A 26,668-nucleotide genomic window follows, 5' to 3' on the forward strand; every position below is an offset into this window, starting at 1 on the left:
CAAGACCAGCAGACCACATCTCGGGCAATATCCATGATCCCACAGTATGCTTCCTTTCAAGAGTGGCCATCTGTCTAACACTATGATTGTGGTCATGCTGAAAGAAGTGTTACCATCATGAGGAAAAAGCTTAGGAAGGGCACTGGTGCATGACAAACCCCAGGCACATCTTCCCTTCTGCAAATTTTGCCAGGTTCTGTTGTAAACCCCAAAGGGTGTGTGGTTTTTGTTCTGCCTGCCTGTGAAAGTAGTTTAAAGTTTTATTTTATTTTCCTCTTAAGGCTCTGAGTCTTTGAAGTCTAATTGTTTCCTATTACATGATCACCCCGTCTGCATGAGTTGTTGACTCAGATAGACACAAACTATACCCAAATCTCTGGATCTCCACACTAGCTGGAGATGTTTACAACCCACATGACACATTATCCTGAATGCCAGGGAATTGTAGCTGTCTGGCAGATGATTAGCATGGAGGGAGACAGGCACAGACTCCTCCTCTAACTGTGCTGTCCACCAACTCTGGACCAAATAAGCTCTTGCAGTACATGAATTAGCTAGTCAGCAGTCATCCTAAACTAGGAGAAGGCCTCGGGGTCTTCTGCTGGCTTTCTCAGGACAGACATCTTTGCTGGCAAAGAGGACACAGAGATTGAACTACCTTCTTCTTCCCACTGACTGTTAATTTGCATGTTGTGTGGGACAAGCTTTGGGTGATTACCCATTCAAAAAAGGAAAATTTGCCCTTCACACCTGACAACACCATCTTTCAGTTAATTTAGTTAACGAAGTGTACATTTATTGTACTTTATTAACTGGAAAAATAAGGAAGGTGTTGATTAAAAGAAAAAGGAAATGGACAGAAGGGATTGTAAAAGACACCTAAGCAAACCCCAGGAGATGAAAAGCCAGCAGAACGCTGATGCAGAGAAAGCCAGGAACAGCAAGCAATAGCAAAGAAACCCTCACACAGGCTCCAGCTCTGAAGTACCTGACTTGTACCTACACAGCAAAGTGCATTAACACTTCATTATCAGAACTAATTAGGAACAGGCTCTACTTCCCATTCACAGTCATCAAAAGAATGAGGGAAATGTGCTAAGCCACAAGGCTCAAGGAGCAAGGAAAAACACCTGATGGGAGGATGAAATGAGGGGGAAATAGAAGTGTGAAGTGTTCTGGAGGAAATTCCTGGCAGAGCAGACACGGCGGAGGAAAACCAACACCCTCCCTCCAGAGGCAGCCTGTGAGTGCCTGAGGACGAGGAGGGGTGTCTGCAGGGCTATTTACGGTGAGAGCATATACTGGATGGGAGCAGCACCCATCCCTTAACATGCTCACCAATATAACTGTATCATTCCTTGCAATCAGTGTGGCTCTTCTTTCCATAGTAGGAAGCAGCATGACCCTGTGGCTGTAACACTGACAAACGAGTTTGGGAGGCTCATCTCAGCCAAAGGAACAGGAGACAAAGTTAATTTTCATTTTATCCTAACCCTGGACTCTACTGCCAATCTTAGCCAGAAGCATCCAGGCATAGTGTTCATTCTCATTCAATTTCCAGGCTGGCTTTATAAGCCTTGAATTATAAATCCTGAGGGATGTATTTGAACAGCAGAGCAGTTCTCTGAGTTCCTCACTGTTTCAGATTGTCCCATCAAACACTGACATGGAAGAATATTTCTTGACAGGAGCCAGTGCACATGACTTTAGGAGCAGTCCTTAGAATCACCGTTGGCACAGAGCCCTGAGGATGCCAAAAAGCTATACACCGTGTTTGGCAGAAGGTTGGATGTGACTCAAGAGACAGCTACTTATGAGAGTAGCCCATCTACCTGTCTGGCTGCAAAACTCTCATGGGAGTGAAGTTTCCCCATAAATGGCAAGAACAGTGAAAACGTGGCTAGTCTGAATGAATTGCAGAGGTGCCAGAACAGGCAGTTCTGAGACTCACTAAGGGATTGCAGAGAGTAGTTATCATCCATACTTCCCCAGAAAAACAACCCAAGGAAGTGAAAATGTTTCTCATTTCAATTCAGATTCATTTTAAGACCCAGATTGAATCTAGTCCTGTCCAGGATGGTTTGTATGCTACTTGTAGCAGAAAGACAAATTCCAAAGCAGCACCCATTGCAATGGTGTGCACAAATAGAACTTTGACCCAAGCAACCCAATTTTAGTGCTGGAAAACCGAATGGCCTAATCCAGTCAAAGAAAAAATGAGGCAGGCAGAGCCTTTGTTACTTGCAATGAGGCTGTCCCATCTATTTCTACCCTAAGCTCTGCCCTTGAAAACCTTCACGTTGCTGCCAGATAATTTCCTACACTGAGCTCTTGCTACTCAGTTATGGATTAACTGGCTGATAGTTCCTTGTCATCAGCCAGAGAGACTGAGCATTTTAAGAGAAACAGACATGCATAATGTGGTTGCTATGATAAATTATTCCCTCAGCACCATAAAAAATATTTATGGTCCCTAAATAACAATTTAAAAATAAAGTAAACTCTTTATTTCTTCTTTCCTTTTTTCCCCCCTGTCCTTAAAAAAAAAAGGAGGGAAAAAAAGAAAAAAAGACATCACTCAATCTGTAATATGCTTTCTCCCCATATTTATTTATTTATTCATTCATTCTTTTATTCATTCTACAAGTTTTCCAAGATCTGTGGTTCCTCTGCTTTGCAAAATCTTGGCCCCCTTTGAGACGTAAACCCTATGAACTACATTTCCCAGCATCCTCTAGCAAAACGGTAGTACATACTGGGTAAGGAAACATTATCAGAACAAGTATTGACAAAGTATTTGCTCCATCAAGCTGAGTTTTTCGTATGTTGCATTTAACAATTTGCTCGCTGTAGCTGCTTCAGTTATGTCATTCTACCTTTGTAATGAAGCCGAATTTCCTGAGAGACCTACCAAGATTAGAGAATGACAGTGTTTGATGGAGCTACAAATCATATCAAGCTGCCCTCTGCTACATCTAACAGATGATTTTATTTACCCTGAAAGATAAATAGCAGTACTCTGCAAGCCACCAAAGTCCATCATGCCTCAATAACCTCACAGCAGGAGTGAAAACTTACAGTACTTTGGGAAAGCCTTTCACTTGTCCTGCAGGTCCAAAGAAACCATAGAAATTATGAGTGTCCTGTGAATACGGGAGCGGGCAATTCTGCTTATTAGTAGGTTAATATTTGTAAAATATTAACCATCAGAAAGTGAAGCAACTTAAAATTTTAATTCATAATTCCATTATGAATCTGAAAAAGGGATATGACCAGAGTACATTTTTAAGATTTCTCTCTTGATATCAGATCCTTTCCTCAGTGTAAGAAAAATCCACTTTGAGCAAAAATTGTATTTCTGGCATGTTTGTTAATTGAGACAGATGTTTTATCTCACTGTAGGACTAGGCACTACCAAGGCTATTATAAGTAGCTTCACACTGAGATTTTTGTAGAAATCTTTCCATTAATTGTGAACCTCTGGCAGCAGTCCTGCATCATTGTTTGCCATGATCCTCAGGCTGCTTTTAGGAAGAAAGTTCCAGAAATCAGAATCATCAATAACATTACAGAAACATTTTTTAAAAAAATTGGGTCAAGATTAACATTTCTGTTTACGTGATTTTTTTTTTGGTAGGGGGTTGGTGCTATTTTGGGGTTTTTTTTTAAACCCTATGTGGTATGTAGAATAAAGACCTTTCTTCTGAGACAATTTCACCCAGGTCTGTTTAGGACTGGCTAAAGAGAACTGCTTTTAGATCATTGACTAGAGTCATTACCAGCCTGAATCTTAACAGGAAGCTGCTTTTCCAGCCATGAGATAACAAGCAGCGCAGTTGAATGTTGACTTGATTTACTCTGATAAATATAAACATATTGATTTGAAGTTATTAAAGAGGTAATTATATTAATGCCTACTTCCAGTATGCTTGAAATCAGTCCATAATTCGGATTAACCATAAATGTCTGGTCCCTGATTGACCTTGGGTGTTGTGTAAAATTCAGAGCGGGACAGCAAATGGAGTTTGCTGTCCAGAAACAAAGAAAGGAATCTTTCCAGGACATTACAGTGGTTACACTGCAATATCTTTTTTCTTAAAAAACAGAGATCCTTGGCACCAGCACTACTGTAGTGCTGCATGAATGGAATTCACAGATGATGCTGCAGTGCTGTATGAATGGAGCTGTGGTGTGGAAGGGCTTAACCAGATCTCAGCCCATCCATGCACTTAGATGGCTTTGCCACTTGATCATCAGCTCACATCAAAGCTAGTGTAAAATCTTTAATTCTCAAAGGAAATTAGTGGGGTTTTGGAGTTTCCTTGTTAGAAGCATGAATATTTTCCAGTCAAACCTTTTTTGGTGGTGCCCATGGGAACTGTGGACAATCTGTTATTGTCAGCTGCTAAGAGTATGAATATATTTGATCATTCTCCTAACACCCAACAGCTCAGTCCTTTCCTTCCAAAGACAATATCAGCATTGGGAAAAAAAATACTCATATGAATTGTCCTGGACAACAGCCTTGATTTCACTACTGAGAAAGTGTAACGCAGACAAATGCTTCTTGGGCAGCTCTGTCCACACTCCTCTCAGGCTCTGTTGGCTTTCTCTCAAACCCTTGAGGCAGGTTGCATGGACAGAAAGGGGTTTGCTCTCATGTGGGCTGCCTCAGTCCTGACATCATCTTCACATTTAAGAAAGCTTAGGAGAGAGATTCTGTACTAACTGCTTTGAGAAGGATGGAGAAGGATGGTCTAAACAGTATGCAGAGATACCCAAGAGCTGAATAACATATTTGACCTGGCTGCAGCCCTGAGTTTGTGTACAGCTCTGTTTCCAACACTGCGTCACCGCACTTCACTGTGTTGCATAGTGCACATGTGCCTGTTCTCTTTGCTAACTAGACCGGCCTTTTAAAAAAGAAAAACAAATACATGGTGTCAGATGAGTTTTTCCTCAAAATGCTTTTGTGGGGAAAACTTGTATTCATGTGAACTGGAAGTTAAACACTACAACGAACCACAATAATGCTATGCACACTTCCAGACCTCAGTTTCCTATGCTCAAAAACTCAAGATACGCTGCTCCCAGCCAGAGCACTTGTTGTGTGTCTTCATTCATTCATGCATGTGTACTTTGACAGTTCAGGAGAACACCACAGGAGTGCTGCAATGGTAACAGAAGGCATGATGAGGCCATCAAACCTACTTGTGACTTCCCATTCAGAGGATTCATAACCATGTGAACAGAGAGAAAGAGCCTGGTACTGAAAGAGGAAATCTAGGATACCTGATTAAAATGGGCAAAACATGTTACCTTCTCCAGCAGTCAGTGGAATTAAATAATTCCATAACAAGGTGCATCCCAAATAGCAAGGCAAGCCATCTGTGTCTGCCCCACAACCTTTTACCAGGTCAAAACACTAACACTCTCAGACACCCCGAAATGAAGCCCCCACCCGCTTATGCCCCTTTTCCCAACTATTCTGCCTTCCTCAAAATAGCATCTTTTACACACCTCACCACCCAGGTCTACAATTTTATTAGCACAGCTGCCTTCACTCCTAACCAGAGGGCAAGATAAGCCTACAGTTACTGTACACTAAACAGAAACACCTGTGACTCTCTCTTTTTCATATACATTCATATATATACATATATTAGTTACTATTTCTTTTCTTCAGAGCACTAAGTCCCATGTTCTGCAAAGGAAAATAAATCCCCGTCCTTACATTCTCTCCCACACCCCCCACGTGGCCTTGACAGACAAGCACAGACGGTGGAACAAATATTTCACTTCACTTTATTTTAAAGAAAAGGAGAGAGGGGGAGAGAGAATTCTTATGGCATTCCAGAGGTCCCTGGACACTCATTCCAAATACCGGAGTTGGGCCCTGGGTGAGTTTCAGTCTAAAAGAGAACCTGGGTTTCTAGGCAGCCATCCAAACTCAACACAGACACTTTTTTTCTTTCTAAATCAGTTACAAAAAATTAAGACCTTGGGGGGGGGACGGGACGTGGAGAGAGAGAATGAAGAGAGAGAAATGGAGGGGAAAGAGAGGCAACCAAGGTAGCAGAAAATTAGTGCAACAGGAAGAACCAAGTCCTCTGCTTTTATTGTCAATTTGGAGTTTTATCGCCAAGAGACAGAGTTGCAAACATGCCAGGAGAAGGCCAGCTTCCCTTGTGGCCATGAACAAAAGGTGAGGAGAATCAGGCCACTTCACTTTCGCTCCTTAGTGATGGCCCCTGCCAGGATAGAGGAGGCTGGTTTTGGAGCTGGTTCTCACCACATTTTGTCTACATTGGCTCTGGCCATCCCTTTCCCTGACATGCAAGTGAGGGCAGCTCTGGCACACCAGTCCTGGAGATGTCCAGGTCTGGCTTACTTATTCAGTCCCACTACAGCTTTGCCTAACTGATAGCATGCCCGGATCTACTACAGCTCAATCTGACCAGCACCTTGGTCATCACAAAAGATAGGCTGCACTGCTGGAGAACTGGGGAGACTCCCTCAAGACAGTTACTGACTCCTACTGACCTCAGCCCAAGGAAAGCCACAATATCACTAGCTTCTGTCACCTTGCACTTCATGGCATTAATCAACACTGAGTTACACTTCGGAAGTAAATTAATTGCTGAGAGTACTGCAATTTCTTACCTCACTCAGCTTAGCCCAGTTGAAGGATTTCAGAGGGTGTGAAGGCTGCGGGATAGATTTCTTCTTCAGGCTGGTGCCACTGCTGCTGAAGGTAGTTGTTGAAGGGGCTGGCATCCCCATGCTGAAGAAAGGTGGTGCTCCTGGTGGGGGAGGAGGTCCTCCTGGTGGAGGTGGTGGAGCAGGAGGAGGGGGACAGCTGGAGAAAGGCAGAGGAGGTGGCAGCGGGGGCAAATTCTCAGACATGTGAGAAGAGGACAAAGCTAATGGGCCACCTGGAGGGGGTGGTGGTGGGGGTGGGAAGGAAATGCTGCCCCCTTGCTGGAAAATAAAAAAACACAAGGAAAAAGAAAAACAGTTTAAAAGGCACAATAACTCTATATTGCCAGCTGATGTGATTTTATTATGAGTCTCAAAATATTTGATGTTTCCTTTAAAGCCTTCTGCACTCAAAGCCATGCAATAAAGGGAGGAATCTCAGCTTTCATTTAAGAGAAAGTTTCAAGCCCTTGAAGTTGTGGAGAAGAGCTTGAAAAAAGGAACCATAAATGGCTCAGAAAAACAGAAAGCTAGTAAAAGCAGCCAAAATGTATTATTTTCTCCTTATGTATGAAAAAAGAGAAAAGTTCAATCTTATGAGCTTTTGAACTCCTGGGTTTTAAACCTGAGGGTTTGAAATACTGAATACCTGTCATAGGCCCCACTAATGCAAAGTGGGAGAGGGGAGGAGGAAATGAATCTGCTTTCTGCAGTGTCTAACTTCTCAGGGCTGTCCTGGTGAGCTGAGGCTCAGGCACACTGCCGGGACAGAAGGAGCACCAAGCAGGAGGGAGCAGCTGCAAATGTCTCTTCTGCAGAGCTCTAAAGACAGCACAGATGCTTTTGAAGCATGGCAGTAATCCTGTTTCTTCACTAAATTTGCTTTCAAATCTGGGACTTTTCTCTCTCTCTTTCACTGAAATAACAACCAGGGCCACCCCACTCAGCAGTAAAAATGGCTGGAGGAGGACATGTGTGATTCAGCAGCTCCTGCAAGGAAAGTGGCTGAGGAGAAGGAATGGAGCAACCCATGCATTATCTATTCTATCCCACCAGCCCAGGGATTTTGGTCTCGGCTAAAAGCTAGGAAGCTTCTAGGTATTTATCTTTCTAGCTGGCTAGACAGACTCTCTCTGTACAGACCATAGAAATTGTTTCACTCATAATGTGCTTTTATCCATCATTCACTAGTTAGCAGGCTTTAAACAGGGATAGGAAGAGTCCCAGTCTCATACCGAGAACTCATTAAGTTGAGCCACCAGGTCGTTCATCTGGTCCCGGGTCTGGCGCAGCTCCAAGGATTCCTTCTGCAGCTTGTCCTTCATTTTGTTCAGTGTCTTCATCATTTCATCTTTCTCCTGGGTCTTTGTCTCACATTCCCGCTCCTTCTTCTCTAGCTTGTTCATCAGCTCAGCATGATCTAGAGAGAACAGGCAAGTGGGGCTGATGAAATAAAACTCATGAACAGTCCTCAGAGGAATTCAGGTTATGCTGAAATAAAGCTTACAAATCTGTCAGTTCAACTGGGGATGTATAATGAGAGGAGGAAAAAGAAAACAGAGTCTGACTGTCTTGACAGTGATCTTCAGTGATCAAGACAGCAATGCCCAAATTTCACTTAGACTGTAAAATCACTTCATATGAGGACTGAGGGAAGCCCCATCCTATGAAACACATAAACTGATCACCATGAAAGAAAATGTACTGGAGGGAACAAAGCAGGGTTTGTCCACAAAAGGAAAGGTTGTGCCCAGCTCTGTGACTGAATCAGGATCAGTCTTGCCTCCTCTTTCGCCTCTCCAAGTACAGAGGATGCACTCACCTTTCCGAAACTTCTCTGCCTGGTCCCTCCACTGCTTGACTTCATTTTCGTTCACAAGCCTGAAAGATGATATCAGATCATTTAAACATGTTCTGAGCTACCCAGGCTGAAATGCAAGTGGCCATTATGTGTAGTGATCAGCAAAAGGCAACCTGGTGAATTTACATGTTTATATAGGATCATACCCGTGGTCAGTCCGGTTCCAGATCCTGATCCTTACTGTAGCCAACAGCTAATTTAAATGTGATGGCTTGTTGCTCAAAGTCCTGAGAAGGGATAAAGGAATGCCTGGGGAAAAAAATCCTGATATGATCCTGCCTTCAAGTAAAGACCTCAAAGTGCCAAGTTTTTTGAAAGAGAGAAAGTCATCACTAAAATAATCATAGCTGCTGTGGGTTACAAATTACTCCACCCTTAATATGAGACCAGATTGCCATCTTTTTTCCCTACTTTCTGTAGTTCTGTTTTTTCTTTCTTACAAGGAGGGAGGATGCTTATCTGTTAGGTAGTATATTAGTAACAAGGCAATGCTCATATCTCATACTGGCACAGCTATTTCCTATTACTGATAGAAAATATGCAGGGCATGCTGGGGATTGATTAGATATGCAGAATGAGGAGTAGCTATAAAAGTAGAAAGGGAAGATCAGGCACGAGGTCTACAGTGAAGCCTGATATCCAGACAGACAGAAAGAGATAAACATCAGTATTTTTCCATTATGAGAAATCAGTTTTGATTTTGGCTCATGCCTGTAACAGGAGGGACTGTAAGATTTTTAGTACAGGAGAATTTGGTTTCATATGAGGCTTACGTTCTATAAAATGCTCTTTTCAGTGGATAATTCAGAAGGGTAATGGGCCATGAATTACCTGCAGAGGCAGATGGATGGGATGAAGAGTCCAAAAGTTTGGCTAAAAAAGGACTGAGAACAGGGAAGTTGAGATGAGAGCCAGCTCATGTAGCTAGACTTCTCAAATGATGCGTCCTATGGGAAAAAATAATGGTAGTGCCCTCAGCCAAGTCTGTGGGTGAGAGCATGCAGACATTTTATGAAGAGGTAAATGGTTGTGTGTGCTAGGTGGCGGTTGCTTTCACTATTTGAAATCTTTCTAAGCTATGTTCTCATTTGTGAGAAATGAGATCTAAGTAGAGATGACCACTTTTTTTTTTTTTTTTTTTGGTTGGGGGGGGGAATATCAATGAAAGCTTTCATCAACATTCTGAATGAAAAAGGCACGTGAGAAAGCCTTGTTATGTCATGGGGATTTTTTCTGCTTTTCTAACGAGCTTAATGTTCAATAGAAACTAGAAGCCAAAGGCAAGGACTTTGCTAGAAAATACCATCTCGTTAAGTTGTCATTAAAAGGAAACTATTTAGAAGACTAAGAAGACAATGAGAAGCTGTAAGTTACAATAAGAAACTCCTTAGATATGATATTTTATTTCTAAGCACCTGCATACTTATCATATACTTATACCTGCATAACAGAAATAAATAATAATAATGCAGCTTACATTTTAATGATATTCTTGACATTGAAGTTTTCCAATGGAGCTATATCTGGATCATCTCCTCGTTCATCCTGAAGGACAATTTGTTGAAGTATTCTGTCCAACAGCTGCCACTGCTGAAAGTTTCCTCCATTCCTCTTATCTGTACGGAAAAAGACCTACCCATGAGAACTTCCATTTCCATGCCAAAGTGCAGAGACCTGCCAACAGACTGGCATTCCTTCCTTTCCATCTTCCATCTCAATCCTGTACATAGTAAATTATAGAACACAAAGCCTAACACTGAACTGTTGCTAGCAGATTATTTGCAAGCACCTAACATATTGGAACAGCATATGAGAGGCGTGGGCAACTCTGGACCTGATTTGCACATTTAGGCTGTACAACACTTTTGACAGATTAACTCTAACTTGCACTTTAAGCGCCTACTGAATTGATTCCTTTGTGATAGCTGTAACTTAGTATTTTCTGGAGCTTGGTGTTTGGAGTGGTTTTGGTACCTAGTAACATCATGATCACGCACTGTAAAAACAATCAGATTTTCTAGCTGCATGCTCAGTTATCTGCAGTTCAGTGAAACTCAACTGGCATGAAAAATTCCTAAGAACCTGACCAAAAAGTGTGGAGAGAAAGAATAGAAATTGAAACAAAGGGACTGATCCCATGAATATCAATCAGGAGAGCCAGAGCAACATGAAGTTCACCTCAGCTCCCTGAGTTATATAACTCAAACCTTTAGATTCTTTAGTACAATCCTGGCCTAGCAGGATTTAGCCCTTCTGCCACCAAAAATCCAGGTCAATACCTAAAGCTCAAGTACTGTCTTAAAGAGTAATATCAAGGAGACCACTAGGACAAACAGCTGCTTGAATTTGTGCATGGCAGTGCTTGAATCTAATGAGGGCCTGAAAACATACCACATTACTTCCTGAAAAAGCACACCACAGTACAGCTCCCTCATGTTCCCTTCTCAGTTTGACTGCTCAACTATGGCTGAAAGGAATGAAGACCAGCACCTGATACCTAACAGGGTCAAGGCAGGCAGTTCTCCAGTGATCTTGCTGTGCCTTTGCTCAGGTGCTATGCTGTGGAAGCATAACTGAACTATTTTATTATAGTTAACAAAAAGATTCATATTATTTCTCTTGAAAACAACTGCCAATGTTATTTTTCAGTTTGATTTCAGGAGCTTTCCACTGATGCATTGCCATGAGATAGCAGCCTGAAGACTTACTGTGGAATTTCCCAGTGACAGAACAGCTTTCAGTACTGTATTGTTTCAGCAGAAAAATTCCTTGCTGCATTTGGTTAATATTCAAAATGGTATCTATTTCTGGGAATTCCCTTATCCAGAGCACAAGGACTCTTTCTTTTTTAAAACTACTGATTTAAAATCATTAAAAGCTATGTCAGTGACTAACTGCAATGTCTCAGCTACTTAATTTTATTTGCAAGTACAGAGAGGTCAAGCTGCTGCTTTAAGTATTGTGGCAAAAATCTGTTGGATGGATTCAGTATAAGATACCAAGTCCCTTAGCTACTGCAAAGTTCTGAATGGAAGACAAGGGCAGTGTGTGTCCTGGTATCTGGGACTCTGTACCCACACCAAAGCTTCACCAAGTTCTTCAATACCCCTTGCTTCGGAAAACTGCAATGTACTCACATGGCATCTGCAAGCAGTGCTGGAGGATGGATAACAAATAGGGATAGGCATCTGTGTGCTTCAATCTCTTCTTGATCAACTCAAACATCTGAGAGGCACTTTTTGTATCAATGTGGATCTAAAGCGAGAGAAGGTAATTAAAGAACAAGTGAGAGAAAAACCATGCACAGTGAAAGCCTTACTAACTGTGAAAGATCTGCTCAACACAGAGACAGGGAACTTTCCAGCAACTGGACCTCTACAGAGAGTCCTGCAACATCTAGCTGCCAGTTCCAGGGAGGAGCAGGCACGTGGGTCTTTGAGACGAGCATCGCCATCTCCACTCCAGTATGGAAAAGATCCCCAAAGTAAGGGGCTAGAAAGGTGGGAAGCACGCAAAGCCACCAAGAACTGTTCTGGAGCAAGAAAAATATTTGAGTCCTAGAAAGTGGTGGCAAAAATAATACAGGCTGAGAAGGAAAGGTCTAGTTGTTCTGTATCAGTGTGCGTCAAGAGCTGGTCGTGAAGAAAGAGGAAGCTACAACTATTCCAGACCCTACAGCCTCTTACTGCTGCTAGAGATTGTGGAAACTGTCCTTGTTTTATGCTCATCTTTAAAATTCACCCAATATAAAATATTGATCCTCTCCACAGGCTCTGAGGTGACAGTCTTCAGGAGAATAAAAGTGTTAAAGAGCCCAAGCTTCACCCATAGTCCTGTAAAGGGAATGTCTGAAACTGGAATGCATCTGGATCATCAGGACTGAGAATATGAGACCAGGGTTCCTTCACTCCTGAACCTTCATCCAAACAAAAGAAAGAAGTCTTTGTCAAAGATACTTGGCAGAAGCCCTGTCTGTGATCATTGTTTTCATTATTCACACATCACAGATCCCCTACTTGCTAAATGAGAAACAGTGAAAACAGGAGCACCTGCCACTCTCAGCACCCAAGTCAACCCTTGTTTTCAGGGAACTCAAAGGGTCCATCAGGTTGAATGCACCAAGCATTCAAAGTGGCAAGATCAGGTACTCCAGAGAAAAACTTACCAGGTCAAATCGCTTGGCAAGTTCCAGGTCATCTTCATTTCTGACCATCTCAAAGAAATCTAAGTGCCTAAGAGAAAACAGAAAAACAAAACAAACAAAACCTGCCAATGTTCATGGCATAATTTAGTCTTAAACTAAGCGTGTCACTACAGAAGTAGCAACACCTCATTTCCAGCTACAACACTTGGAAATTGGCAAGCTTTTCTTACATGAAGTGCTGGGATAGGTATGCAAGGAAACTCATGGGGGTCAGTGACAGGCCAAAAGGAGTGGCTGGCTGAGGTATACGTGCTCTTTTATCCTTGTGCTAAGTCATTGTGTTGAGGTAAGGCTGCTAAAAATAAACATAAAACAGGAAAGGGATATTCTCTCTGTGATGAATGCAATGCCTGCAGTGATAACATGTTTCTAAAAAGTCCATGCCATACTTGTTAACCAGATACTAGACTGTTAACAAGTAGTTTCTTTTACACGGTGGAGCAGAGATGCATTCAGTGAATTATTTAAACAGCAAAGCTCACTGTTGTCTTTATATTTTGCTACTGACAAGCAGAGCAGCATGCCTGTGTTGGGATCTGAGGGACCTGGCAAGAGACACATTTGACCATGGCATCTGGACTCCTCCTGCATGGAGACCACAGCACAGCAGATGATGTGGAGAAAGGCTGTGGCACATCTCCCTGTATTGACCTGGCATATAGTCTGCATAACCCAGACATCTGGGATCATCTCAAACCTCCGTTATCATTCTCATTACTGTAACCTGTAAGATCCAAAAGTGCCCCTAAGCCCCTCCTAAACATTCCTGGTTACTGACCAAAGAAACAGGGCAGTCCTATAGGACAGATTCTCTTCTTGGTTATAATGTTGTAGATCAAAAGTAACATTACTGGTTCCAGCTCTGCAGCTGTCTGTGTAGACATGTACAACTGCACGCAATCTTTCCCTGTGACATCAATGCACAGGTATGTGCCTCCACCTGCTCAAAGACCACAGAATCACAGAATGGCAAGGGTTGGAAAGGACCCCAGGAGATCATCTAGTCCAAACCCCCTGCAGTGAGCAGGGACACCGCTAACTAGATCAGGCTGCTCAGAGCCCTGTCCAGCCTGGTCTTGAATGTTTCCATGGATGAGGCCTCCACTACCTCTCTAGGCAACCCATTCCAGTGTTTCACTACCCTAAAGAATGTGATGGCAGCAGTGGGATTCGAACCCATGCCCCCGAAGAGACTGGAGATGCGAGGCCACTCTTTATGACAGCAGCTGATGCTAACCTGGCGCTTATGCAGGATCTCAGGCACATTACATTTGCCCCCAGGGATAGCTCTATCACCCTATAGCAGCTCCTGACAGTGGATGTTTGAGAAAACAGTGCCTTGAAAGCTGCAGGCACAGGCCTGATCCATAGGTTTTTCACCATGTGTTTTAGTAAACATGACACTTCTATCTAGGAAATCCAAGATGCCAGATACCTACAGAGCAGCCCTACTCTGTAGGAAGGGGCATGGAATAGCAGACAGGAAGGAATAGCAGCATGACAGCAGGTTGATGCCTCTCCACAAACCTTAATGTGGTCACAGGAGAACACAGACTCCTGTGACTGCCTGCTCTTATACCTTAAAATGCTTGGTTCTATTAAGCAAATAGATTTTACCAGGCTCCTCATTGGTTCATCGGTCTTTTAGCTTCTTGAAGTGTCTCAGTCAAATTGTTCAAGTTGTTTGCTCCAAGTTTATTTTGGCATGTGGCTTTGTGAAGGGTTTAATTTAAGATCATTAGCAGCTTCAGTTACTGTGGTAAAATATGGAATTTCTAGTAGAGAAAGCATTTATTATCCATATAACTTTTAACACAGTAGTTTGAAGGTGCCATTCAGTGTTACATTTTGTGCAGTAGCAGAACTGTTTGAAGATGCTCCTCATTATTTTCTCTTGCCCCCTTGGCATCTCTACCCCTTCATCCACCACAGGTCCCCCTGCTCTCATAGTTGTGCCAGTGCTGCTGTTTGGGAGGTTATGGTACAAGCTAGATCATGAAAAAGACTCAGCTTAAAGAAAAACCTTGGAAACTCAGAAACTGTGCTTTGACTCAGTCTCAAGGAAGTCAATGAACTACTGGCTTCCCTTCTTCCTACCAGGACAGGCTTTTGTTCCACTTTTGCTACTAGAGAAAAAGAATTAGAACTTTTTTTTTTTTTTTTTTTTAAAATTCTGATTGCCATCCCCAGCTTAGAAGAAAAGCAATTCAGGAACTCCTTGCCATAGCCACTGCCAATTTAGTATGTATGTTTCCTACTTAACCTGCTGATTTTAAGGACAAATCTCCTTTTTTGTCTTTGAAGGGAGTCAGTTTTAAGGGAGAGACAGAGACAGCTTTGTGCTTAAATCTGAAACCCAAATGGAGAAGAGCTTCTAAGAACTCTTTCTGTTGATCAATAACTGTTCTCAGAAAACATGCCTTACCTGTCCAGTGTGGCATTCTCATGTCCTCTTAGCTTGTCAATGACGGGTTGAATTCCCAGCATTAGAAATTCATATCGTAGGTGTAATCGGAACTCCAAATTGTCCTTAAAAAGTGAGATGGAAAACCAAGTTACTAGGTTCCAAAAGCTTTTAATCACAAAACAAAACCAAAACAAAACAAAAAAAAGGACAAAAAAAAAAAAATACTTAAAACCTTGGTTCTTCCCTTTTTAATATCCTCTACCCTGACACCAAATTCACAGGATGATTCATTCCAATAAAGTAAGTAAAAAAAAAAAAAAAAGCCTTTGCCTGTGTTTGACTTAAAAATACAGTCCTCATTTACCTACAATGAGTTCTGCATACCCAGTCAGAATGACAGCACACTCCATGTTGTTCTACAAAGAACAGAAATCCTTAGTGTTTGTCCTGCTAGTCCATTAGAGGTCCACCTCTTGCTTAGAGATGAACAGTACTGCAGTCTTCCTCCTAGTTTTTATGTTTATTTGTCATAAAATCACCATATACTCTGGCAAACTTGACACCTATTCAGTGGTGTGTTACAAGACTGCCACGTATGGAGGCAAATACATTGCCAGACAGCTCTTATGAGCTTGTTGTCTGTTGTGGTTTAAAAAAAAAAAAAAAAAAAAAAAAAGAAAAGAAAAGCCAACGTAACAAAAGTAATGCTTTTAATGAAACAAAATAAGTTTATACTATCCTCCAGACTCACAAGATAGGTCTTGTTAATGAAAGAAAACCAATGTCTTTTCTGAAATGTCTCCCTTTGACATTAAAAATTAAAACGTTTTGAGTTTGGCTTTGAGTCAAAACAACATTTCAAAACGTTTCTGAAGGTAAAACAAAATATTTTCTAAAAGGATGAAATCAAGAGGTAAATACTTTGCAGTTCTTTAAAAAAGAAAAAAAACCCAACAAACCAAAACAAAAAACCCCGAAGCAATCATTTCAGTGCAAGCAGCCTATGTTATATTAGTAGAGACTGGGAATGAAATAATGTGGAAGACATTATAAGGCTGATATTAACAATTAAGCATTATTTTCCACAAACTATACCCACGCAATAACACAAGATTTGTGACATAATCTACTAGCCATTTCCAAGGTAAATTAATTCAAGCATAACATTTTAGAAGGAGTTTCCGGGGCAGTGACTCACCTCACCAGCACCAGCATTCAGAACTGCATTGATAAAGGACATGATGGCTGTTTTGAGATTTACTTCATCTCTGTATCGCCCCATACTTCGGTCTAGCTCGTTCAACAATGTCTGAAACAGAACAGCAGGCTGGGTTAGAGGATATAATCTAATTTGTTGCATCATTTTGCATACTGTTCATGGCATATGCACACAGTCTTCTTTTGATTTGCTATAGATTCCCTTAAAGAAATATTTTTTTTTTAGATAAGGTTGTTACAATTTTGGCCATGCCACAATAAACAAATGAAGAATAGCAACAGGAATAAAATGCCCACCTCATCCTAATGGAAAAAAAAAAAAAAAGAAAAAAGTTTTTTTTTTAAACAAGCTATTATTTGAGAAAAAGCAGATGGCCCTTATGGTTTCTGCCAGTGTGATCTAAGAAAGCAGCAGAATGATGTCCTTCCTAGTCAGTTAACTCTGTGTGGTGAATGTGACAGAGTTTATACACACAGAAAAATAGCATCAGATTCATAAATCTTTTCTACTCACATAATTCAAGTAATTTTCATTATATTCTTGCATCTGAGCAGGATAGATTGTACTTATGTACACACTAGGAGAGAATTCTAAAGAGAAGCTGTCTTTTGAGGAATAAAACCTATACACAGACCTTGGAAGAATTCTCCTTGTTCCTTCACTTAAAACCATTTCACATGAAGCAGACAATTACCTACTTCTTGGTAAGGTCCTATTAGGGATTTGCAAATAACAGGAATATCCCCTGTGCATACAGCTCCAAAGCGCAAAGGTGAATTACATAGCTCCACTGGAGGTGCCTTGAAGCTCCAGTTTTCTTGTTACAGAATCACAGAACGGTTTGGGTTGGAAGTGACCTTTAAAGATCATCTAAGTCCAACCCCCCTGCCATGGGTAGGGACATCTTCAACTCGATCAGATTGCTCAAAGGCCCATCAGCCTGACCTTGAACACTTCCAATGATGGGGCATCTACGATTTCTCTGGGCAACCTGTTCCAGTGTCTCACCTTCTCTCATCAATAACCTCATTGTAAAAAAAAAAAAAAACAAAACCAAAAAAACAACTCTTCCTTTTATCCAATCTAAATCTAGCCTCTTATAGTTTAAAACCATTACCCCTTGTCCTGTCACTGCAAGTGCTGGTAAAACGTTTTTCTCCGTCTTTCTTATCTATTGAAAGGCTGCTATAAGATCTCCCTGAAGACTGTGTGTCTCCCTAGTAAGCAAATAGCAGGGTTGCTTAGCATTTGGGGGTATTTAGCACAGAAATGCTTTTGATCTAATCTCCACATACGTATAGATATTTCACCATAGTCTTGTGAACATCAGGAGACAAAGGAGTTAAAAGACTAGAAAAATAATGTTGGTAGCCTGTGTCTTATACAGTCTATTTTGGACTAATTCCACTTGAATATTACCAAAGAGGTTCTACATAGAAACTGATTAGCCATGAAAGCAACTCTACTTTTAGCTTTGTGCTGATGACCATTGACCATGAACCTTCTCTTCAGGATGTTCTCTGATCAGTTCATAATTCCAAGGATGATTTTCCTTACTGAAAAAATAACAAATTCCACTTGAGACCTGCCAGTTCAGTTGTACGCGTCTCACTCCAGTGTTAATAATAAACTCCCCACACTCATACATTTGTTTTGCTGGTGCACTAGAAAAGACAGAATTCTTTTTACTCTTCCCAAGAAGTTTTGGCCATAGAGGGAGAATGAAGACAAAAATAACTTTTTTAGTGTTCAGCTCAGCAGATCCATCTAAATAATATTTAGAAGCTGTGACGCTGAGTAAGGAAGCTCATTTTCCTTTAGTCAGTCTTCTGTCCCTGGCTACTGAAAGTGTTTATTCACAGCAAAATCTTTCCTGTGCTAGTCATCGGTTTCATAGGTCTATCTTGTTCCCTGTAGAAAATGGACATCACCACAGAGATATGCCTCAAGAAACAGGGCATTTCCCGGGGGAAAGAATACACCCCTGGCTTCACGCAAACCCTTTGATTGTTTTTTTGTAAAAATCTTTTGATCTATCATACACTGCTACTGACAGCTGTTCTAATATCTGAGCATAGTATGTTCACTATCAAGCAAGGTTGACTTCATAAACTCCTTTTTCTTACATCTTCTAAATTGCCCAGCTGGCATTTGCAAATGTCCCTACTCCTGGCTTTTGAACTTTCATCACATCCATGATTTTCCAGTAGTTATGATATGGCCAAATACCAACCCTCCCCCCATTTTGTTAGAAATGGGAATGAGTCTTACCATAAAAATACATGGAATGCCCTACTGAGTCAGACTGATGGTCAGTCCAGTCCAGCATCCTATCTCTGACAATGACAACAGGAGACTATTTAAGAGTTCTTTAAATTCACCAACAAACCCAACTCTTAACTTGACAAATAATCAGAAGTTAAATAAATGAGAGACTTTAGTTCTGTTACTGTCAGTTTTGACACTGAAATCCAAAGCACATGTGTCTTCTTGGAATAATTTAAGTAACCATAACTACAGAAACATCAAAACCAAGGATGGTTTTGCTGGCTTTCTTCGGAGGCCTCATTCCAACCATATATTCTCACAGACTTTTATGAACATGCAACAACATACCAGATACAGCAGACAGACACGTTGAAGGATGTTAGCAGAAGTTTGCTATCCCCCATTTCAGAAGGCTGGAGTAGGAGCAGAATGCATTTGGGGCCAAGCCAAATTCAAGGCAAGAAAAACAAAAAATCTGGATTGCACTAAGCTAATTGAAGAACAGCACATCTTCATGTGATTGTTCAGCTCTAGAAGGAAGCATTGTAAGTCCATTCAATTCCTAAAGATCTGTCTGTGTGAAGCCTCTTCACACATTGTGGCTGAACTCCAATATCTCCAACCCTTTGTAAATGGCTGCGGTTCAAGTCTTCACTTGAACATTTCCTGTGAAAAAGATTTCACCACACCTCTTGGCAGCCAGCTCTGTGGCCCAATTGATCTTATGGTTGTAAAGGTTTTTCCTACTATTTAAGCAAAACTTTCCTCACTTAATCCCATTATTCCTCATCACTGACATCCAGTAGGGTTTCATTCAATCTGCAGCAAACCTCAAAAGGCTTTGGATGAGCCCCGAGGGGAAGAAGCAAATCAAGTGGGAATACAGGATTTTAATTTGTTCCTTTCTAGCTCCTCTACTACAATTCCAAATTGATTAGATTTCTCCCTGCAGATTATGGTCTGTATTGACGGTGTTTAACACAAACCAGGCAAGGGGGTTCTGGAAGGAATGCTTCTAATCTCCACCATTTCAACTGACAATATCAAGCTTCCTTTATTCTTTCACCTCAAGCTTCAAAATTTCTAGAAGCATTAAGGAGGAAAACAAGAGTGTTTGACCTAAAGCAGCCCAGTTAATATTTCCATTGGCAAGTGAAATCAGCTCCTTTTGGACAGTAGCTAGCAGCTAGGTTCTCTCAAGACTAAAAGGAAAATTCTTTCTGCTCACAGGGTTCCCAGGTGAGTGGTGTTTCAAACAGCAAACTAGGCTGGAAGGGCACTGGAACATCCTGATATACTTTTCTGGGCCAGTACAGCATTATGACTTTGCAACATTAGTTTGATTCAAAATATAGCATGTTAAAAAGTACAGCGTGTTACAATGTCATAACACGATGCATTCACTCCACAGGAGAAATGAGGGGAAGCAGCAAGCATAACAATAATCAGAAAGGCAACAGCTTAAGGAAGAGTAATATTGTGCCCCTTTCACAAAGGAATAAATAGGATAATGCAGACATAAATGACACCAAAATCAGAGACTCTTCTTTCTCAATTTTCATAGCATTTTAGAAACCTCCATCTTCACAAGAAAAGCACCTAAGAAATTCAAGATAAAGCAACATTTTCATGGTCACACAGTGAGCCAGTGACAGAATTACACTAGTACTGACTTTGAATACATCAGATGGAAAAGAATCCCAGCAAGGACACTGAGGGCTCATCTTCCCATTTCCCCATTTCTGCTTTGAGGGTTTATTGTCTGGCTTTCCAATGTTTTCTTTCATCTCTCTTCTTTAAGGGGCAGAGTAGAATTCATAGGCAAATAAGCATATTTCAAGCAAAAATTGGATGAAGAAAAGACGGAGCTTTTCCAGATTGCCCCAGGAAGGAGATTGAAGGCATGCCTTTCTATTACTGTGGTATTTGAGTAAAGATGGAATACTACTCTGAAGAGGACAGTTTTCAAGGAATATAAAAGAGGAACTGCAGACTGCCTGTTGGACATGAAAGGGAGAGTTATTCTGGGCAGAAGGGCAGCATGAAAGAAGGGTCAAAGATTAAAGCAGGCAAAGGGATCAGCTCAGGCAAGAAGCTGAGGTAAATGTGAGAAAATAGGAACAGCCATAATATAAATTGAGACACAAACATAAAGTATAGAATCTTGTTGCATGTGCCAAGACAAAGATGATCCTGATAGACCTGTGACCACACTGAGCAGCAGAGATATAGAGTGAAGTTGTGGTACTAAAAGGCACTCGATAGAAGACTGAAGTCTCAATGAAGAAGAGTAAGTTCTGGAGAATCTCCCATCGCTTTAAAGTGACTCCTCTCTGAAGTTAAGGATTAGATTGATAATTGCACTCAGTAGATAAAATGCTGGCAATTTAGAAAGAAGCAGTATTTTACATCAGATTTTCCACTCAGAGCAAAATATGAAGGACTATTTTCTTAACAAAATTTCATATTAATAAAAATGCTATCTATATTTTCCATTAACTTCAATTAAAAAAAAAAAAAAAACACATCAAAAAGCAAGGACATCCTTTCCGAAATATCTCAGCACAGTTTGATTAGTGGTCTTCAGTTGGTGTGACCTGGTGGAATTTAGTTAAATTAATTGGGATTACAACTGTTTATATCACTCAGGAATCTCACTGTAATTTGGATTTTGTCTTTAGATACGCTAGTATAAAACTGTAAGTTTCCTATTCAAATAGTAGCAATTATAGCAGTACAGAGCCAATGTAAGTTTAGTAAGAACAATATCTTAAGTCGCAGCTTTTCTTCTCTACTAATTCACCAGTTGCTGGGTCCCCTGACTGCTTTTGGCTAGCTGTGCCAGGTAGGAAGGGTTGTGCTTAGAACACTGCCTAGCAATAACTTCTGACATTCAACGAAATATGCCATGTTTTATGCTACCATGTTAAATACATGATCTCTACATCACTCCACCACACCTGAGCACATGCAAATTGGAAATAATCAGTGTTCCAATCTAAAGTTGTCAGCAGCAAGTTATGTACAAGCTCAAGTTTTAGATGGTTGCCGGTAAGTAATTCTGAACCTCTGAACCTCCTCCTTACAAAGAGGAGTAGAAGCAGAACCAAGCACCCCAAATTTTATTCATCACCACGATATTCCTCTGGAGAGAGAAAAAAAAAACCCAAACAATTTGTATTGGGGAAAAATAGATCTGGAAGATCTGGAACAGTGTTTCTTACGTTTACCTCCTGATTCATCAAAGTACATAGCACTGGTCACCACAGATGATATGGGGAGAGTGGGACACTTAGATTTAATGTAATCTGCAAGAGGGAAAAATAAATCCAAACACATGGTATACAAACAAAGTGCAAGCTTTCATAGATGAGGAGGGATAAATTGACAGCAAAGTGGCTGAAAGGGATGAAGAATATTATCAACTGCTGTTGTCAGAAAGGCAATTTAAGGAAGAGCAACAATTGCACTGATGTCAGAGGTCAGCGTTACCTCTAAATTATCTATTGGACACTCCAAGAAAAGTGAGCTCAGTACAGTTTCCAGAAAGCCCTACACTTTTCACTTCACAAGAACAGAGTTTCATTTCCAAAACTGAGAATATGAAATTATTCTCCTCTTAGGTATTGTGTCTCTAATTTGGCCCTTGTCTTACAGAGTTAGATCTAGAGAATGACTGAGCAGTGTCTTTACAGTTCCCAGCTTTCCTTCCCCCCCACCCCTCACCACTAGAATCAGGCTGCAATAATGAACCACAGAGCCAAAGGAATAAATTCCTACTCTGCACATTCAAAGTATGTTTCTCCTGTTCCTAGTTCATTTTTTATTAGTTTTCAAGAAAGAATTTTTGTTTCTTGGTTCTGCCAGATCCCCAGTTGTGGGGTATCATTTTCAACATAACAGTGATTAGGTGTGGCCAAAGTCAACCTAAAGCTGCAAGCTCTAAACTGTTCAAACACTTCAATAAAGCAAGTGATGCTGCTAGTTCCTCAAGCTACAGAAAACACATCCCCAAAAGAGTTCAGTTTGAAACCTGAAGGATCTCTTCAGATATTTGCAGTCTTGGTTACAAAAATTACACTCAGGACTAGGATAAAGGAAAAAAAAAAAAAGGCTTTCACTGGCTTTCATTGTGCACCACATCTTTGAAGGTTACAGTAAAGGTATAGGATAAGCTTCGTCAACTCATCCTTTTCTTCAAATGTCTTCCCATAGTCAAGTTACAGTGGATGCTTCTCTAGATAATGAGTGGCAAGACTGTTCTGAGACACAGATGTGGGAGGAAAAGAGGCAAAGAGATATAACCCTCTCTTCCCTGACAAGTCCTAGAGGATCAACCTTCCTCTAAAATGTAAAGATGACCATGACCATATTTATTTCATCAGTATTTAAAAAATCTCCAGTCTCTCTGTTAAAAGAAAATGACTGAAGACAGATGAGGAATGTCTCTGGATGAACCATTGCCTTCCTAAAATTAAACTGAAGCTATTGCTGTGTGTAGTCGAAAATCCTATTCCAGCATCTAGACAAAAGTGTTAGAAATTGCAAACAAGAACACATCCTTCTGCTAAATCTTTTCAGGTTTTGCATGGGGGAATTTGGTTTTGTTCAAGAAACAAAAAAGAGAGAGTATTCATTTATCTTTCATTTTTTTCCCCAATGGAAAAGCGTTTTGACAAAAGCAAGCATTTATGCAAAGTACACTTTCATGAATGTGAGAGTTGGTAAGCATCTGCAAATTATTACACCAGATTCCTCAAAAGTTCGTAAGACCTGTGCTACCACAGTTTGCCTGGCAATGACTTATCTCAGTTATTCGGTAAATTTTAAACCAATAAAAAACAAAAGAAAAAAAAAAAAGAAAAAAGTGAGAGTGAGGACGCAAAGAGGACACATTGAGTTAGCTCAGCATCTATTTCCCATATGAGCTTATTAAGCACAGTCACTTGGTCAAGTAAAGATGAGTTAACACAGGACCAAAAGTGTTGTCAGGGCTGCGAGTTTCCACTGCTTTTTGCAGAGCATCTAAGGTTACCCCAACCTGTCTCCAAGGTATACAAGAACATCAAATTAATTCAGGAAGGATTCTCCATTTCATCTGATTACTAGAGAGCAAACTGGATGGGGCAGTATACATTGAGTGGTGGACCTGCCAATGCCTCATATAGGTGAATAGAACAGAACAGAACATGTCAGTTGGAAGGGACCTACAACGATCATTTAGTCCAACTGCCTGACCAGTTCAGGGCTGACCAAAAGTTAAAGCATGTTATTAAAGGCATTGTCCAAAAGCCTCTTAAAGACTGACAGGCTTGAGCTATCGATCACCTCTCTAGGAAGCCTGTCGCAGTGTTTGATCACCCTCTCAGTAAAGAATTGCTTCCAAATGTCCAGTCTAACCCCACACACACCCCGTGCAGCTTTGAACCATTCCCATGTGTCCTATCACTGGATCCCAGGGAGAAGAGCTCAGCACCTCCCTCTCCAACTTTCCCTCTTTGGGAAGCTGTAGAGAGCAATGAAGTTGCCTCTCGGCCTCCTTTTCTCCAAAGTGGACAAGCCCGAAGTCCTTAGCTGCTCCTTCACAGGACATTCCTTCCAGCCCTTTCACCAGCTTTCTTGCCTTCCCCTGGATGCACTCCAGGACCTTAACATCTTTCTTAAATTATGGGGCCCAGAACTGCACACAGTATTCAAGGTGAGGCTGCACTAATGCTGAATACAGTGGAATCATCACCTCTTTTGACTGGCTGTTTGATGCACCCTAGGATGCAGCTTGCCCTCTTGGCTGCCAGGACCAAGCCAAGATATCCTGTATCCTGGTCTCAGGTCTGAGTCCCAGTCAGTGAATCCTGTAGTGCATTCAGCCCTATCAACAAACATTGGCAGCTACTGTTGATGAGCAGACTGTTTCCCCATTCACTTTTACAGCCATAGTTCATTGTAGCCCAAAATCCGCTAATGCATTAGCTGAAGAGGAGGCAGGAGATAATGGCTGACAGAAACCAGGACCAGGGCCTGTTGGCCCAACACCACCCTTATCATTTCACTTAAGAACAAACAGTAAATGGGAGAGGTTACCCCAAAGTTTAGCAGCTACAGCTTCATAAACAGCAAGATTCTATCTTTTTGTAAAGGTTCTCAGTTCACTAGGAAGAGGAACATTACAATAGCAGCCAGCAATATTCACAATAAAAGCCTCTCAATGATCTACTGACATACCTCAAAGTCTCTGAGATTGAGTTTCCCTTCTGTGTTCTGAATTGGAGATATCTGAGCCAACAATTGCTAAGTGGTGACAATTCACAAGTTGATTGCTAAGTGGCAACTGAAGTGCCTCCACTGTCCATTACTTAATCCACAACTCTTTTATTACTAAATTAAGGGCTTTAAAATCAGGACAGAGGCTCCTGGAATTCTGTGGCTTCAGCTTCTAGGGCAGAACAAATGATCACCACCCCAGAAACACCATCAGGTTAGAGTATGAACAGATTAACAGCTTTCATTTAAACATAGCAAACCCTCATTTTAAGGTAAAATACGGGAGATTTTAAGTTAGCATTAATGACAAGCACTCAGGTCTTGAAAAAAAATATATATATGCTGATAATCTATTTGAGGAAGTACCCCTCCTGAAATAAAATGAGAAATATTGCCTTTTTACTACCTAGCTAGTTTGCAATACATCAACTGTAAAAATCACTCCCTGCAGAGATTCATCATACTGGGTATTTCTGGCAAAGTGTGCTCCTTGTACCTGGAATCTTGTTCTTTCTGCAGCATAGACTTGATAGTGAAGCATGGCTTGCAAGACTTTCTTGTGACCATCTGGTACCAAGCAGACAGCACCTAGGATCTCCAGCACAGCAATCTTGGTCTTAATGTTCTCAGTCCGTAAACTCTGGGAGATGATGTTGATACTCTCTGGATGAGCCAGGACGTGAGCCCGTCCTTGGGAGTTGTTCATCAGTGCCTTGATACACCCTATAACGGATGTGTGTATACGGCTCTCTGAGGTCTCATAGTCCATGCTCTTCAGAAAGTTTAGCAAACAGCTCAGGCCATCCAGCTCGATAAACCTGGTCACAAACCTGAAAAAAAAACAGGTAGGAAAAATGAGGAAAGCAGACCAAAGGCAATTTATTCAAAAGATACCCTATTATTTAACCCTGCATCTGTAAAAGCTAGCTAGTTTTTAGCCTAAAGTTCACAGAATAATTCCCAGGTATTTAAGAAAATAATAAAAAAAAAAAAAGCAAAACAAAACAAACAAGAGAAAACAGACTGGCTAGTAATGGTGTCTCACATAGTTTCAGGATAATTATATTCTCTACCTTATGACCCTACTGTTCGGTCGCTGTGTTCTTTGTTGCGGTTACTGCCAAGCACCTGCTGTGGTCCACCCCAATAGTTGCTGCATTTTCAAGGCTGAATGGATTCTTTCAAATTGCTACATCTTACATACAGGGTTATACACACAAGACACATTTTCATACAGACTCATCACCACACTTTTAATTATGATTTCAGATTACCTTGAAAACCATTTCTAGACTTAACTCAAACCTTTAGCCAATACTACTTAGAGGCTTCCACCTCCCGGAGTGGGTACACTGACAGAGGCAAACTCATTACAACTGTGTCTGTCAGCTGTACTGACTTCACGCCCTGATCCTGTGATATATGTATACAAACATATAAAGTTAGACTTTAAAAGATACATGTTCTTCAGTAAGAGGCAAAGCTCCTATAATCACTTTGGCTGCATTTTTTTTATTTGATTGTTTGTTTTTAATTTGAGGATGTATATTAAGGATGGAACAGGTCCACTGTCAACCTGCAGTAGCAAAATGTACGGTAAAAACATCATAAATAGAGGAAACACAGAATTAATCAGTTACCAAATGACACACTGAAGACTTGAACCTATAGTAGGACAGGTTTATTCTGACTATTGACATCACTAGAGTTCTATTTCTACTGTATTCTACCATAAAATTTCCCTTTCTT

The 26,668-nt window shown here is 41.0% G+C and overlaps 1 protein-coding gene across 3 annotated transcripts in view; it reads right to left on the reverse strand.

The window, feature by feature from the left end:
* DAAM2 (dishevelled associated activator of morphogenesis 2) overlaps window positions 1-26,668 on the reverse strand; it is a 202,438-nt gene that overhangs the window by 38,296 nt on the left and 137,474 nt on the right. For all 3 annotated transcript variants that reach the window (XM_009641546.1, XM_009641545.2, XM_009641544.2), the window contains 9 exons: window positions 25,416-25,749; window positions 16,370-16,480; window positions 15,190-15,293; window positions 12,726-12,792; window positions 11,698-11,815; window positions 10,038-10,176; window positions 8,522-8,580; window positions 7,935-8,119; window positions 6,664-6,981 (listed from right to left, as the gene is read on the reverse strand). In XM_009641546.1, the coding sequence (XP_009639841.1) occupies window positions 6,664-6,981; window positions 7,935-8,119; window positions 8,522-8,580; window positions 10,038-10,176; window positions 11,698-11,815; window positions 12,726-12,792; window positions 15,190-15,293; window positions 16,370-16,480; window positions 25,416-25,749 (1,435 nt within the window). The remainder of the gene's footprint in view (window positions 1-6,663; window positions 6,982-7,934; window positions 8,120-8,521; window positions 8,581-10,037; window positions 10,177-11,697; window positions 11,816-12,725; window positions 12,793-15,189; window positions 15,294-16,369; window positions 16,481-25,415; window positions 25,750-26,668) is intronic.

This window comes from Egretta garzetta, unplaced genomic scaffold (genome assembly GCF_000687185.1).
Source record: "Egretta garzetta isolate BGI_Z169 unplaced genomic scaffold, ASM68718v1 scaffold306, whole genome shotgun sequence".
NCBI classification, from domain to species: Eukaryota; Metazoa; Chordata; class Aves; order Pelecaniformes; family Ardeidae; genus Egretta; species Egretta garzetta.